At 43.5% G+C, this 16,085-nt stretch overlaps 2 protein-coding genes across 2 annotated transcripts in view; one reads left to right on the forward strand and one right to left on the reverse strand.

Moving 5' to 3' along the window:
• Positions 1 to 16,085, forward strand: part of LOC135918306 (protein Njmu-R1-like) — a 148,680-nt gene that overhangs the window by 3,596 nt on the left and 128,999 nt on the right. The window contains exons 5-11 of the mRNA XM_070524409.1: positions 148 to 205; positions 1,493 to 1,612; positions 2,217 to 2,281; positions 4,500 to 4,633; positions 5,893 to 5,993; positions 8,220 to 8,290; positions 9,124 to 9,315. Of these exons, the coding sequence (XP_070380510.1) occupies positions 148 to 205; positions 1,493 to 1,612; positions 2,217 to 2,281; positions 4,500 to 4,633; positions 5,893 to 5,993; positions 8,220 to 8,290; positions 9,124 to 9,298 (724 nt within the window). The 3' untranslated portion in view covers positions 9,299 to 9,315. The remainder of the gene's footprint in view (positions 1 to 147; positions 206 to 1,492; positions 1,613 to 2,216; positions 2,282 to 4,499; positions 4,634 to 5,892; positions 5,994 to 8,219; positions 8,291 to 9,123; positions 9,316 to 16,085) is intronic.
• LOC135918310 (nucleoside diphosphate kinase-like) lies at positions 13,859 to 14,574 on the reverse strand. Its single transcript, XM_065451975.2, has one exon. It carries the CDS (start codon positions 14,434 to 14,436, stop codon positions 13,978 to 13,980), a length of 459 nt encoding a protein of 152 aa, XP_065308047.2. The 5' UTR covers positions 14,437 to 14,574; the 3' UTR covers positions 13,859 to 13,977.

The following is a 16,085-nucleotide window of genomic DNA, read 5'->3' on the forward strand; positions in this document are numbered from 1 at the left end:
GAGTAGTGAAAAATTTTAGATGAACCTCTGACCTCCTTAGTCAGTGCAATATACACGGATCTGGTGAAATTCATTTGTTGATGTGCGAACTTTTAACCGATTAATGAGCTTTTTGTTTAAAATATTTCCTTAATGATGTTAAACTAGGTATTGCACTGACCTGGAACGCTTTGGAAAGTCACTGCTTCCACTACTAACTAATTCGGTGCGTGTTACAACAGCATGTAGAAAAGTCTTTTATTGCAAATAACTACTCACTGAAAGGTGACTGGGTAAGGTGAGCACAAGTAGATAATTCATCAAGACAAGTTCCAGGAGGTGGCATGGCCTGTCAAAAAATTTCCTTAAGCAAACTGAACATTTACAGTGTGTCTTTATATGAATCTTGACAAATGGGTGAATTAGACAAACTGATAAAAAACAGGCCAAAAATTGGTGATGATATTTGATTACAATTAATTGTATCATTGATGACAATGCAGTGTATCTTTATATGCATATTGAAAAATGCGTGAATTAGACAAACTGATAAGAACAGGCCAAAATTAGTCATGATATTTTATTACAATTGTATTTGATAACAATGCTACCTTGGAATGGTGGTCAGTTTTCAGATTTTCTTCCACTTGTAATCATTGCTTGCCTTGGTCATCCAGAAAAAAAGGGAAAACATCCATTTAAGTACACCATGCCCATCAGCGAAGTGAGCTGCTGCAGGGATGCGATTGTATTCTCGGTCAACGACTTACAGTGATACAGTCACTTTCATGCATTTTGGTGCTGTACACTCGACTAATACATGCAGCAGTGTTCGTGGCACTGGGCAAATGGAACATGCTTGGCACCGCGAGGAACACTGCTTCCTGGAGACATCAACTGGTGAAAGTGATTGCGTCTGCAAAAGCAATTGACCAAGTATTGCGCTCTTCAGTCCTCCTGCTTCTTAGCACATAGAAGTCTGGACAAGCCAACAAGCGCCTATTACAAATATTTCATAGAAGAAATTGGACCACAAAATTCAGTCTTGTTGCAAAATTTTAGTAATAAAGCAATGTTGAGCACAGAAGCTATTTTTAAAGTGTTTCTTTTAGAGATCTTTTTAAAGTTTGAAGTTTAAATGCATTTCACTGTAGCTGGAAAATTTCTACGTAGCAATCAACCATCTACGAAAAGCTTGCACCCTCTGTGGCTTATTTTAACCCTAAACAGTAATTGTCATCTATCTCGAGTGCCTTTTCTCTCTTTAATGCAGTTGGCCGGTATTTCCCGGTCATGAACAGTCGGCGTATTATTAGTGTAATATAACATTCTTGGCAGGTAAGCAGCAAGTGCACACAGAGTTTTCAATAAAGGAAACACAAGCAAGACATGATTATTGTTTGGGAACAAGATACACCTCAAAAGGTGTAAATCTTTTGTAGAGTGAAGATGTCTATTGTGTGACTATAACTTCAAATTTAGTGACACTCAGGTTGGCATTGTTGTTCTGCAGGAAGTTGACTTCAAGTCAACGTTGACCAACTCACTGGAGGAGTGGCACTACATCTGTGTCCTCTATACAAACCGCTGTGTGGAGGCCTTTGCTGAGAACATCGCAGTGCTTCTGCAAGCGGTATAATCATTATTACTTATGGCCATAAGAGTCCGCTTCAACGTGTTTCCCAAGGATTCTGCTATTATATCATCGCATTGTAGTGATGGTGAAAGACCAAGCATTGCCAAAATTGCGGGTTGTAAAATTGAATTAAGAAAAAAAATGTTTTTTTGAAAGGAAAAGCTGCAAAACCATTAAAGAGCCCGTGTAGTCCACTTCTTGCATGCCACAATAGCTTTTTTTTAAGCACAGAAAAAAAATAGCTATGAAAAAAACATTGCAAACAACTGAAAATGACGTTTTCAAATATTCTGTGCAAATATAGCATTGACATCATTGCCATTAGGATAAAATTTAAAAAGTTTGCCGATTTATCAGTATTAACTATTTTATTAATAAAACCACAAAGAAATAGGCTTATCCAGGATGTTGCGAACAACATAAAGTTTCATCTGCACAAAAGGCTTCGTTTTATTTGGGAACATGGTCCATGTTAACTGGGACACCCTGTAATTTTTCACTGGGCTACTTCTGAAATTTTGCAACACTGTTTGAAGCCGGGGCTTGTCATTGCAAGATGCCAACGAAGGGGTGATACTGCAGTTCACACTTCTCTCTTCAGGCCTTGAGTGAGGCTCCAGTCAACGTCACGACGGGAAACTCTCGGGACAAAAGTGACGTTGAAAAGTGAGACATTCCTTCTTTTACCCACATTCTGGACATCACATGTTCAGCCTAGCTGCCTTTTCTGTTGCACGTGGTCGATTTCTCTGAAGGTATAGGATTTGTAGCTGTGGGACTTGTTTTAAAGGATTAGGATATGCATGGCATCCATTTCATAATGTAAAATGTTGTACAAAGCAGTAATGCAATCTTAAAGGCCTAATGCAAGAAAAAAAATTCAAGCCCCCATAAAAAGTGTACTTTCATATGTAGACTAGGCTTTTGTTAGTAGTTCGACTTGGGTTAATTTAACTTTTTTTGGTTGATTTGATCCTTACTGAAGGTCCCACCTAGTACCCATACATCTTTTCCAGCCTAAACATTAGTTGTTTCGGTCCTATAATTGGATTTCGCCAGATAATTTGAATTTGACTTGTTAGCATGACACCAGTCACCACCATGGCCATGACCTGACCGCCATGGTGACTGGAATTGCAACGTCTTTACTGGCAGCATCTGTCTCGGCAGAGCTTAGGAGACAGTTAATTCGTTGAACACATGCCATCCCCTGTTGGAAACACCAACTTTTAGCCTGCCACAGGAAGGTATTCTAGCGAGAAAGGTAGCACACATTGAGTAACTACAGTATTTACCTGAACATAATGTGTGCTTTTTTCTTCCAATAAATGTGGTCTGAAAATTGCCTGCACGGTGCAATTGGACATAAAACAAAAACTCCATTTGCTGTATTCGCAACCACTGATCTGTATTTGTAGCAGCCTACAGCCAGAGCCAGTGACATCAACATTGTAACACAAGATGCCGACTCGCGTACAATGCTTGATGACACACTGCTTTCAGTCTTCAATTATGAAGGCTGAAAGATAAGTTAAGATTTTACGATAATATGTTTCGCTTGTTAAGCTAGTGGCAACAAGTTGTGTTATGTGTCGGTGGCGTTCCAGAGAGTTGCTTGACAAACTGGCGAAGTGCTTAGTTTAGGTGATGGCCATCATCCCATTTGCGATAGTTGCAGAGTAGTTTGTGAAATGTAAAATATCAAACACACAACAATCTGTAGGGAGGACATGTCGTTCACAGACGGCGATAAAGTTTTCTCTGAAAGTTATGACAAGTGGCATAAAGTTTAAATAAATCTGTATTCTGTGAAGGTAAAGTTCGTATGTTTCATCTGTCTTTTTTGCCAGAATCTGAGATATGCTACGTTTTTCTTATGGAAAAATCAAGTGCGCTCTTCGTTTCTCCTTTGTGTAGGAGCTCCAACGTCATTTGTAAATTAGTTTTCTACTTTGAACGCATACAAAGTGCATGCATGTTGAATTTAGAGGTGTGAGTGTCGGGCAAGTACTGTCAAACGAATCAGCGATGTGTTTCGGCATTTCTTTCTGCCTCTTGTTTAAGTTGACCTGCCGAATAATTCGAGTAACTTTGTCAGTCCCATCCGAGTTGAATTAGTGAAAGTGAACTGTAGCACTAGAATTTTTTTAATGTTCATAGAAATCTTAGATTGCCTGTGATGTACAAGACAAATGTACTCTTTGTGCTAGAATACTCAGAGACAAACATCACTTGCATAAGAAGTCAAATACATAAGTGACCAATTAGCAAAATTTCACTTACCATACACACTTTACAGTGCATGCTGCAATTTTCAAATTGAAGCCAGTGAGTTTTCAAGGCACATTCACTTGCAATTAAGCTTGAAACTAGCGCAAGTGTTGAGGGAAGCACTGTCGAACCTATGGTAAAAATGCACAGTTGTTCAACTTACTTTTCGACAAAATGCCTTTTTGTGCATTGAAGCACAGAAATAACTGGAACGCCAATGACGCAGCCATTGCACAGCTTGTGACGACTGCACCTGACCTACGAGGCTGACTGAACCTTGCGTCAATGACTTGTGAACCATGTGACCACTACTTATTACTTTTGCTATGTAGATAGCATGCTCATCAACACACCCTACATCAAGAAGACAAGCTGCGCCAGGCATGCATATTGAACTGATTCCATTAAATACGATATAACTTATAATTTGTTGCGCATTTGAGGAAATCTAACAACACATTGCCCTTATGGACTCCAAAGCTGCCTAAAAAGCAAGAAAAAAAAGAAAAGCAAAAGAAACCCAAAGTGCAACATTATTTTGTCTGTACCTCTTTAAGAAAAGAAACTGGCTTCACTTTTCCTCATGTCTGTCACTGGCATGTTTTGTTGACAGGTTTATGGAAGCCTGCAACCTTCATGGGCTCGAAAGCCAGAAACGAGGCCACGAGGAAACCGAAAGTGGCTGTCAGTCGCCGGCTGCCATTGAGATCGTCTCTGAGGATGACCGCCTCATTGCTCGAAATGCAGGTTGGCTCCTGCTTGTCAAGACATTGCAACCACTTGACTGCTTTTTCATGTTCAGATGGTTGTCTTTTACGACAAAATTGGGTATTGTTAAAAAAAAGGGACTGAAATGTCAAGATAGACTAAGCAAACATGCTAAATGAAAATAGTCTGATCATTTGATGGGACCTGAAATGATTTGAAGTGGTCCACATGCGTAACCTGCCTGCTGAACTGTGAACCTGTCTCTGAACTGTAGGGCTGTTATGTTTCCTAAGATGGGGGAGTTTCTGCTGAGCGCAAGGTGATGGGTTGATCCTGCTGTGGCGGGTGCACTTAAATGGGGACAGACTGCAAAAAATGCTCACGTGCTTAGATTTAGGAGCATGCTAAAGAACGCCAGGTGATCTGAATTAACCTTCAGCCCTCCACTGCAGTGTCTCATAGCCACGGTGCTGCTTTGGTATGTTAAGTCCCATGAATCAGTCAATAAATAAATCAGTTAACCAAAGGAAGAGCAACATCGCTTTTGTCCGTTCGTGCCTGTCTAGGTGATCACTTATTTTTCAGCATTTTCTAATCCACTTTTGTCATAAGAGGCTCCGTGGCTGCTGTTGTGTCAGCAAAACGCGCGTTTACCACAGGTGTCGGAGCAGAGCTGCTGATGCGGCTGCCCAGAATTGGGAGTAATAATGGAAAAATGTAGTGCTTGTTGAAGGCAAGAGGAGCAAACTGTTGCGTGGCAGAGAGATAAATTGACGCAGAAACCATTGAAGATGATTAAGTATCCAAATAGGCAAGGGTTTTGGTGGAGCCATCAATGATGTCAACTTGTTTCTGCCTATGTTCCCAATAGTGAGTGTCCGTGAAGGCAGGAATAACTTTATCCAACAGGAACAAAATCTATCGCACCCACCAATTTATTAAATCATGGTTACATGTGCTAACTGCCCTGCTTCAAAGATTAGCAAAACACAATCTTTGGGGAGTTGGTGCAACCTCATTTTGGTGGAACAGTGCAAAAAGAGACCAGATTGCTTTTTTCATTTTTGTGTTCTTGTTTCCCTTCGTATTGTTTTAGGGAGCTACAGTGTTCAATCTGTGTTGGCATCTGATTTAGATCACTTTAGAATTCGTGGGGCTGCGGCTTCCTTTTTATGTCCATTTATGATACTAGTTATATTGCCATTATAGCCAACCAGCTCATCTGCACACCCAGATTTATGACTTCTCAGGAGCTCTTTCAAGACTACATACTAAAATTTTTTGCTGTTTCTTTCCAGACGCCTCACCATTCTGCCAGCGTTGGGCCGCTCGGCTGATGAAGTCCAAGGATGATGGACCACTGGTGCTTCGTCGTATTGTAGAGGGATTTAAGATTCGTGTGAGCACACATAAACAAACCCCTGAAAAGTCCTTTACATATTGGCTTTTGTTCACCATTTATGACCTCATTTCTTTTCATTCTGGCCTGGATAACAATATCTATATTTTACTCTGTATATCAGTATAATAAACCCAGATAAAACAAATTATCGCATATAACGAAGGAAGTTTGAAATTAGGTTAGTCATGCTTCATTTCAGGGGAGCAGTGTTGTGCTGTAACAAAACTGAAAATGCAGGGTTCGGCATCAAATGACGCTCATCGCAAAACAGCATTTCTTTGCACATGACTCATCATGTGTGCTCTCGTAGCAGAAATGTCAAATGCACTTGCCGGCTTATTTTTTAGACATCTGATTTTTCTGACCTGCGCGATTATTCAGACTTCTTCAGGGCATCATACGTCACCTACCCTTAGAAGCAATTTATTCTGCAAACGTAAATTTCAGATGCCACACGGTATGTCGCACAGTTTTCTGGACATGGCCCGCAAGCATGATGCTGCAGTAATGGTGGCCGCGAGCAAAATTTGACTTGTCACCAAACTGCAACTTTGGTTGCCCACTCTCAATAAAGTGAAAGTTGCTGGCCTAGTGGTCTAGGCATTACAGCTGACAAAAAGTTGCCAACAGGGCACCTGAGGACGAGCCACTACAGGAAGCTCTCTCTTCATACATTTGTACCTCATTGGCGATCGAGCATGTGATCACACGCATGAGTCTAGACTGATGGCCATAGTGGCAGAGTTCGGGACCATGTGTGTCCTCCTCCGTATCTGAAAAATAGGCCGACAACTTACTCAGCAGAGGGCAACTTGAATTTGCACATTCAAGATGCATGTGCGCATTTTGGCCAACATGCCAATCCTGTGTGGTCAGCACATGTGATTGCAAATTATGTAGTGCCCATGCAGAGCCTGTGTATGTAATTTTGGTTTCAGCACTGCTTACCACCATCAAAATCTACTGGAGACCCTTTGCTGGCCTTGCATTTGCGTTTCTTTTGCATAGACCTGATCACACTTTCTTTCTTTTTACAAATACAGGTTGCATGGTTACAATGAACATCAGATATAACAAAGGCATTTTCATATCCAATGTGGCTTTGTTATATTGAGATTGCAATGTATGAATGTATGACGAGAGCATCGAAATTAGCTTTATCTCATCTAGTCCTGCTGGGTGAAATTTGAGCCTCTTAGAGGTAAAAGTACTTAGTGCAAGAAAATGCATTGTCACTGTATGCCTCTTAGCAAGTGAACCTTCTTATACCTCATGGTAGCTTGTAAAGTAATTTCACATTTTGGTATAGAAGAAATTATGCTTGAAACTTATGCAAGTGAATGGATTCAATGTTGCAGGGATCTTCATTGAAAGCTTCGGTCTCCAAATGAGATGGAATGACATGCTGACATATTGTCATCTGACAACAAGTGCTGTACGCAATATCAAAGTCCAACCTTCTCTTGCATAAGTGTCCTGGCCCAGTTTAGAAGCCTGAAAAGCTGAATTGTCACAAAGTCATGACAGCAGACTAGAACATGTTTAAAAGCTTTGCTCAACTGGCTGTGCTTATCAAATAATGACCCTTTGTGTTCAGCTGAGGCAGTTATGGAAGAGTTTTGGAGTACGATAGAACCTCTATATAATAATCATGGATACAAGGTTTGACAGTAGTGCTGGATCTGCTCACTGAGCTGCCAGCCTGCACTATTACGTATAATGGACTCCTGGCCGTAATTTTGTGGCGCTGCCTTTTCCGACGCTGTTCCTTTGTGTGCTTTGTCAGTGGTCAGAGCAATGCTTCTTCTGCATTATCAATGGGTGGCGTATGGTGGATGGATACGGTCGATGGTAAGAGTCGCGTAGAATTTAGCTGTAGGTATTGCTACAAAATTGCAGCCCATGTTTCTGAAAGCTTATACGTAACATAGAACAGGGCCAGTTGGACATATCAAATCAAATCAACCTTTATTTTGACATGAACAGTCTGAAATGAACATGTGTCAACATTTTCTAAATTGAGGCATCCAGAAGTCTGTTCTTAAGAAGCATGAGTGCTCTTTTCGGAGTTTGTTTAACACTAGTGGTGAATATTGTTAGTTTCTCAATGCAGTAATTATATAATTAATTACTTACCTAAAATTCAGTTCACTTACCCGTATGAATGGTGATATGTATGTAAGCAGTTTCACTGCGGCTACATATTTCACTTTTTTATTGCAGACCATCCAGAATCTGAATCTTGTGAAGCGGCTTGTAAAGGAGGCAGAAAACGACCACTATGCCTTGTTTAAGTAAGTGGCTGTGCTATGCTTGCTTTGTTGCTGCACGAAATTCTGGCTGTATTTTTGTACTGTATAGCTTGTTTGTGGTTCACAACAAACCACAAAGCTACAAGCTTTGTGGTTCGTTTGTTCGCGCAGGTAAACAATGTTCGCTAATATCTACCAACTCGCCCAACAACAAGTTCTAAACTACATATGTCTTCACCCGTACATGTCCCTTGCTGTCTTTGTGGTTCGTTTGTTCGCGCAGTTAAACAATGTTCGCTAATAGCTTGTTTAGCGTTGAGAGCACAGGCATCAAGCATATTAGTCTTTTAATCAGCACATACATATTTTAGCATTACTATGTTAGCTAGATGTGGTGACGTAGCCATAAACAGCAACACTGGTAGCGCCATCTTTTGGCACCATTTGGAGCATAACCATGTGGGCTTCTTGCATTGTGTAGTCCTGTCTGACTACATCAAAACTTTTGCAGCAATGTTAATTTCTAGTGTCACACCTTTCCTAGCCTAACCAGCCCAGTGATGAGGTTTCACACAAGCAAATATTTTGGCTCATTCTGGTTTGAAAATAACGTTGCCAGGTGTCACTGCTCACATTGCTGTTTGAGTTTCCATCCCAGTATTGTCCTCAAACATATTGCTAAAATGTATATGCAGTAGCGCTCTCTATTGTGGAATCAGGGAAAGCCAATTGCTTTGGAGAGTTACAGAACTGGTTGTTAAGTGATACAATACTGAAGGCAAAGCAATGCATCAAAAATGTGGGCCTGTCCAGTGTGTGAAAATTCATATTTTCTTTTCTGACACAGTGTTAAAACACAAAACTTAATATTGCAGTGCATACCAGTTCCTGAAGAAGTGTGGCTACTGGGAAACCTTGCTTCAGCGAGCCATCAATGAAGGTTCAGTGGTGGCCACACCCGATGGTCGAGAGGTCGTCGACCTTCTCCAGGAACGGCTAGCAGCTAATGCCCTTGCTGGAAGCCAATTGCCAGTCAGGAATTCTGCCTGATGATCCCATTAAAAAATGTTCAGAAATGAAAAGCTTCTGCCTCTTCCATGCTGTGGAATTTGCAAAATAAGATGATAGGTGGTGCAAATCTCGTCTGAGAATGCGAGATAAAATAACAAGCTTACAAGACACGGGTTCCATGGCAATCGCGCATTTGTTTTGTTGAGGCATGGTGCTTCTAATTTACTAAGTTGGTCTCTAAAGCTACTGAAACAACGAATTTGAGGCTAATGTGGCTCTGGCATCGTGGGAATCCAGCTTTTTCGCAAATCCAATGTCCTGTAAACTTCTGTGACCAACTGTACATGCTGGTTAGGCCTTTGGTGACCAAGCATCCTGTTTTTGCCTAGACTAGTTCCATTTCTTTATTTGTTTTCCTGTGTGTCATTCTGACTGTCCTTGGTGATACATTCATTTTCGTGGAAATGTGCATAGTGTTCAAGTCCAGCCTTGAGGAGAAGCAAACACATAAACATTAGCATGGCCATCCACTATAAATGTGACACTTAAAGGTGCACTGTCTGCAAAACATTTAGTGACCCATTGTTCAATTTATACCGCTTGTTGCGCAGGAGGAGTAATCTTTATTTGTTAAAATGAGCTTACGGTGGAGTCGCCCAATGTGGGCGGCATCCCTAGTCCAGTATGCCATGGGCCTGAGTTGATGGCACAGTAAAAGATATTCCATAATAACAAATGAATGTACCGAGTCACAAACCTTTATTCAGGGGTGGTCCAACTGCGCCATTTGTGCCATTTTGCTACAATTTTACTTGCCTGCTCCTGGCTGCGCTCACTCAAGTGCCATTTGCGCCAACTGTGCAAAAGTGCGCTATTTTCACATTTTCATGGCAATGCAGTGTTTTCCGTAGGGTTATGCAACTATACCCAGCTAGCTAAACGTATCTATTTGTGAACACTGAAAAATTCAGTTCACAACTCTGTTATCTAGTACTCTATTTTTTGTACATTTGGTGAAATACTCGGCTGAGGTCAATTCACTGCATGCAGCCTTACCACGGTGCTCATTTGGTTTCGGGACAAAATAAAATTTAATATTGGAGTTTTTACATGGTGAAACCACAACCTGATTATGAGGCATTCCTGTCCTGTTACAAGGGTCGTCTGGGTCATTGAATCCAATTGAAACAGTTGCTATACCTTTTTTATTTGCAAGAACCGTCGGTTATATACATTCACCATTCAAGTCGTAGCGCATGCGACACAACCAATGATAACTATATTGCTACCTGCACGAGATGATGCCCCAAAGCGCATGCTCACACCTACACGTGACTGCAATCGTAGTGTTCTGCAGACATGCATAGGTGTGAGCGTGTGCAGTGGGGTACCATCTCGTGCAGGTAGCGATACAGTTATCATGGGTTGTGTCGCATGCGCTACGACTTGAATGGTGAATGTGTATATACGAGGGGGGCTCTTGCAAATAAAATTAGTTGGAAGTAGTGCCTTGTTTGTCTTCTTTTCACAATTCCTATATATTGTCAACGCCGATAAAAGGAACGGCGACAAAAGCAGCGCCTATGTTCGAAGACATAGGACCGATTAGCCACTGGACGGCACGCAGATCATATCACAGACGTGTGTTCATGCGTTTGCACATGCAGTTGAAACTTTTTGTCAACTTCTATGCACGATTGCAGTAGTTGTCGGCCTCAACGGTTGTCAAAAACATATGCCTGATTTCGGAACCGACAGCTGGTAAGCCACTCATACGAGCATACTAGCAGTAAGATTTCCGCGATGGCTTGTGGAAAGCTTCCCGATCGCATCACAGCACACTGTCTTGGCCGTTAGGCGTAATCGGTAGTGCTTCGAAGGGTGGTCTGGTGTCGGCGACAAAAGTTAACGATTTTACGCCGAATCGACTTGTATCTATTCGCGGAGGCCACATGACACACGGGAAGCCGACAAACCGCCTCACAACGAAAGCGAGTGTACGAGATGGTACAAACATTTTTCTCCACCACCATCATCTTTGCAGCGCACGGTATGGAGGCATCTCATCTTGGCTCCGTTCATAGATGCACAGTCTCGTCGAGCTTCTAGCATTGTTACGGGTGTAATACACATTTTGTGTAGTGCAGTAAAGCATATCAAAGCACATATTTCATTTGGAATGCAAAAAAACTTTTGCCATCAATTTTTGTCTTATGCCTAATGGCGCAAATTCGGGTACAGTCGGACACTTGGGCAACTCCCAACACACACCTTCACCAACCTGTACAAACTATCCATAGTCTACCCAGAGATACATTCCCCTGAATGTGCGCTATGCGAGGCCGACAAAGCCGATTTAGCACACATCTTGCACGAATGCTCCGAGCTCAAACCTAGAGCCAAATGGTAGCTATCCAACCGAGAGCAGTGGGAGGCTGCGGTGACCATCTCGGAACCCACGGTTCAACTGCCGTGACCTGGGCTTTAGAAGTCGCCGTAAGACACTGTCCGACAGCCACCTCGCGAAGCCATCAAGACTTCCCCCACATGTAATCTTGTAAATAACTTTCTGTTGACAAATTAAAGTTTTTACCTCCACCACCTACATTTGTAATTTTATGCCTGTCTCGTGCCCATGCACATATATGTATTCTTGTTAACCTACAAAATTAGGTTCCTTGCCCATCCCCCCCCAAAAAATAAGTGATGCGTGGCTCTGCTATCCCAAACACCAGAGACCAGTGGAGCTGGGGGAAGGCCACACGAGCGCCGGCAACGCGTCCCTACGGCGTCCACCCAAGGTGTCAACTACGGCGTTCGCGATTAGCGTGGCCAACGTCGTAGTAGTCGCCGCTGTTGTCTCCACTCTGTAGGGAGCTACGGGCGAGGAGGTCATCGAGGCAGCCGCCGGAGAAGTACGCCCCTCCTCCCTCGAGCGCCACAGGAGAGGGCACGAATCCGGGCCGCGTTCCTCGCTCGTGTGCGCGCCGCTCCTTCTCCTTCGCTGGGCTCCAGCCACCCTCGCAGCGTGGCTATGCTCATTCCCTACCCCCTGTGCAGCGCGGTTGAGGTGTCCTCTGCTGAGAGACAGTTACTGCGCTGCACTTTACCTCCACCTTTCCTTCCCATCATCAAGAATCTCCTTCTCTCTTTCACTCTCTCTGCCCCAGCTCGGCGAAGCTGCGGACGCATGAAACCCAGCGAGGTTCTAACACCTCCACTGTAAAATGTTCGCAACGTGCCGTGCATGTAATACCGTGCGTGGGAAGGCAAGTTTAATTGGTCACTCTTCGCTTTGTCTTGCTTCACTGTTTTGCAGCACCTACTGACTGCACAGTAGTAAGCTTCGCCAAATGGCCACAGATTACTGCTGTACTACTCCAAATGTTCCAAAAGAGCAATCTTTCTGCTGTGAAACTGCTCCAAAATGCTGGTGTGGCTGCTCCTAAACTGCTTCAGAACATTTTCCTGCTCCAAATCCTAAAGTGTCTGAACCACCATTGTTTAATCCCGTACGCAGTGACATTAGTCGAAAACTAAAAAGTGGGTGGAGGGACTGTCGTGAACTCATAAACAGTAATAAAAAAATTTCTGTATGTGACCTTTTTATTCTGCTTATTCACACAGGCGTGAAGGTCACCTTACGCCCGTCCTGGGTCAAGTTCATAATAGAACGAAAAATTAAGCGCAACCTTTTTCAAAACGTGCCGTAAACAAGCGAGTGCCAAGTGTATACAGCTCTAATAGAAGCTGCGATGCCAGGAGTTGTGAACATTGAATTAGACCTTGTTTTGTTTTTTAGCGCAACTCAGGTTGAGTGCGGAAAAGAGAAGCAAGATGACAGGATGGACGCTATCTTTTGTTGCTTGTCTTATTCTCGTCTTTTACACTCAACCCGAGTTGCGCTAAAAACAAGGCCATACCATAATAGCCTGCCCAATCGGCTATCCTTATTGAATTATAAGCGCCGTGCACTTGACCTCTTTTATGGCCGGTGTCAAGGTCATAACGACGGCAATGCTTCAATGAATGAAATTGACCTGGCACTGGGCTGATATCGCGTTCTCGGATGTGCTCTGGACAGAGCGCACTGCAAGCGGGTGCCAACAATGAGATACATTTTTTTAGGCATCGACGTACAAAAGTAAGTATTTGCCACGTAGCGCGCGGCCGCCAAATATTACGCTCTACATGGCGTGCCATGTGTCCGCCCGGACACTGTTCGAGTAGGTCGCTCGAATTTCATGTCACGCCAACTTTTCCGAGACGAGGGCACTAATGATCTTCATTCGTGTGTCACATAATAAACCCGTACACTTTCATCGAACAACCGGTGCGGCTGTCGAGAATGTGCGAAGCGTGCCATGTGTCACGCAAGGGAGCAAGCCAAGCGGTTCCACCACGCCTTCCCGTCAACCGATTCCGAATATAAAATAACTGAATAGCGCAATGCCTGAACGTTTTCTGGTATGATCAACTACGCGAAGGAAAGATAGAAAAAAAAAAAGAAGTGCTTGAATGAATGACAAGGTGAATGAATGCCGTCGAAGGCAACAAGGCACGAGGCCTAGCAAAATAAAAAGACAGGTTCACTCCCAATTCCGTCCCGACTCCGGGCAAATCAGATTGGTCGATTTATTTTCATTCTGTCCGAAAAAAAGGTGCGTATAGAAAAATATTACGTCAACAGTGCGTTCTAGGCAAATACAGTCCGTACTTCATTCGTAGACGCACGGCTCGATCTGGGGGGTCCAGCAGACGAGTTCGCTCTCCTTGAACCAGAGCGCAATCTCCTTCTCGGCGCTGGCGACGGAGTCGCTGCCGTGAACAATGTTGCGGCCCACCTGAATGCACAGGTCGCCGCGAATGGTGCCGGGCTTGGACTCGAGCGGGTTGGTGGCACCGATCATGTCGCGCCCAGTCAGGACGACGTTGGTGCCCTCCCAGACCATGGGGACGACGGGGCCGCTCTGCATGAACTTGACCAGACCGTTGAAGAAAGGGCGGCCAGCCAGGTCCGAGTAGTGCTGCTGGAGCAGCTTCTCGTCGGCCTGCATGAACTTCATAGCGACGAGCTTGTAGCCGCGCTTCTCGAAGCGCTGGATGATTTCGCCGACCAGACCGCGCTGCACGCCGTCGGGCTTGACCATAATGAAGGTGCGCTCACGGTGGGCCATCTTTGCGGAGTTTTGTGTTGTGCGGGAGTTCGGGGAAGAGTGGGACGGATACACCCGGCACTGCGTGTGGTTGGCGAGCGAAAGGAACCGGCACGTTGTCCGACACAGCAAATCCGCCCAGTTTCTTTGTCAGTACGGCGTGGACGTACGGACGGACGTCTTTCCGGCTTTCCGAACGTCTTTCCGGATTCAGTTGCGTAAGATGCGGCATCTAGAGATCACAATACTAAGCTTCTCCCCTCCCCCCTTCTTTTTGCATGGCTTCCGAGATTGCCATTGTGCGCATTAGTAATCTTGGAGGCTACGTCTCTTGTATCAACGTTGCTAGATTAGTTAACGTGGTTTTGTATATTGTTTAGAAACATTTTCGTTCTACCATTTACTACAAAATGTCAAAACTAAGTACAATTAAGCCTAAAATGAATAAAAAGCTCGCGGTAACTTTTTTATTGAGTCAAAACATCATATTTGTTTTATATTTTTTAAATCTTTAATTTATTTAGTAAGTAGCGCCACCTTGAGGATTGCATCGCAAGCGACAAACGCGCGCTTTTCAAGTTACTCCGTAACTTCCAGTTTGATTTTCGTGCTGAAATCCCGGAAGAAGTCATCATTGTCTGCTGACCGTGCTTCACAATGTAGGGGGCGTGAGCTTAACTGAGCGAGTGGGAGTATTGTGACTAAACTTGTTTCGTTGGTCAGTTCTATTGCCTCTTTCATTCAACTGTACTATGCTGATGTTTCCTCATGCTACTAGAGCTGTAGTGACAATAAAAGCTAAAATGAATAAATGAATCAATGAATGAGAAAAAATTCCTGCATCTGCTTATACACATTTCTTCCAGAAAAATAAAATGTTTATGTGTTAATGCCTAACTACTGATTCCTATCTTGGCGTTTTCTGAAATATTCGTACAAGGGGAAGATTGTTTTAAATACATTTTTGGTGCCATAAACTGGACAGCCGGCAATAAAGCTTTTAGGTGTCTGAAATAGGTACCATAAAATGTGGAAGCTGACGAAATATGACTAAAGAAGTCCTTTGTTGCTTGTTTTCGCGCATCCTTACCCGTACCGCAATCCATGAAACCAACGGGATTTACCTGGACTGCAAAAAAATTATGTATTCGGACACCACTTATCCGAAAAGCGTGCGGATTACATCATATTGCTTACAAACCTTACTAAACTGTTTTCTGGCATAGAAAAAAAAAATATATATAGAATTTGTTGATAGGAAAGACAGAGAGGTCGACCTGAGCTAGTGCGCTCTAGCCTGCTACTCTGCACTGGGGAAGAGGGAAGGGGAGTGAAAGTACTAGGATGGATGGTGATGGTAAGAGGAGTGGTGAGTGCTTTTCTGGCATAGAAAGTATATACTTGCAAAATGCCGCGATTCCACATTCAGCTGCTGGACCGTTCCTTCAAAAGTTTGCATCGTACAGAAACTAAGCTCCTTTTGTGGTCACGCAGATTTCAGACGCGCTGGCATGCCATGCAACTACTCCACGGCGCTTTCCATTGTTCTCGCGCCGGATTCGCGGCGCTGTACTGCATACCTGCGCGCTTTGCCGCAGTGCATGGAGACACCTCGCTACGGTGATCTCTCGCCATCGTCGACAGGAAAGATCGTCTCGTATGTCATCGCT

Source organism: Dermacentor albipictus, chromosome 8 (assembly GCF_038994185.2).
Source record: "Dermacentor albipictus isolate Rhodes 1998 colony chromosome 8, USDA_Dalb.pri_finalv2, whole genome shotgun sequence".
NCBI classification, from domain to species: domain Eukaryota; kingdom Metazoa; phylum Arthropoda; class Arachnida; order Ixodida; family Ixodidae; genus Dermacentor; species Dermacentor albipictus.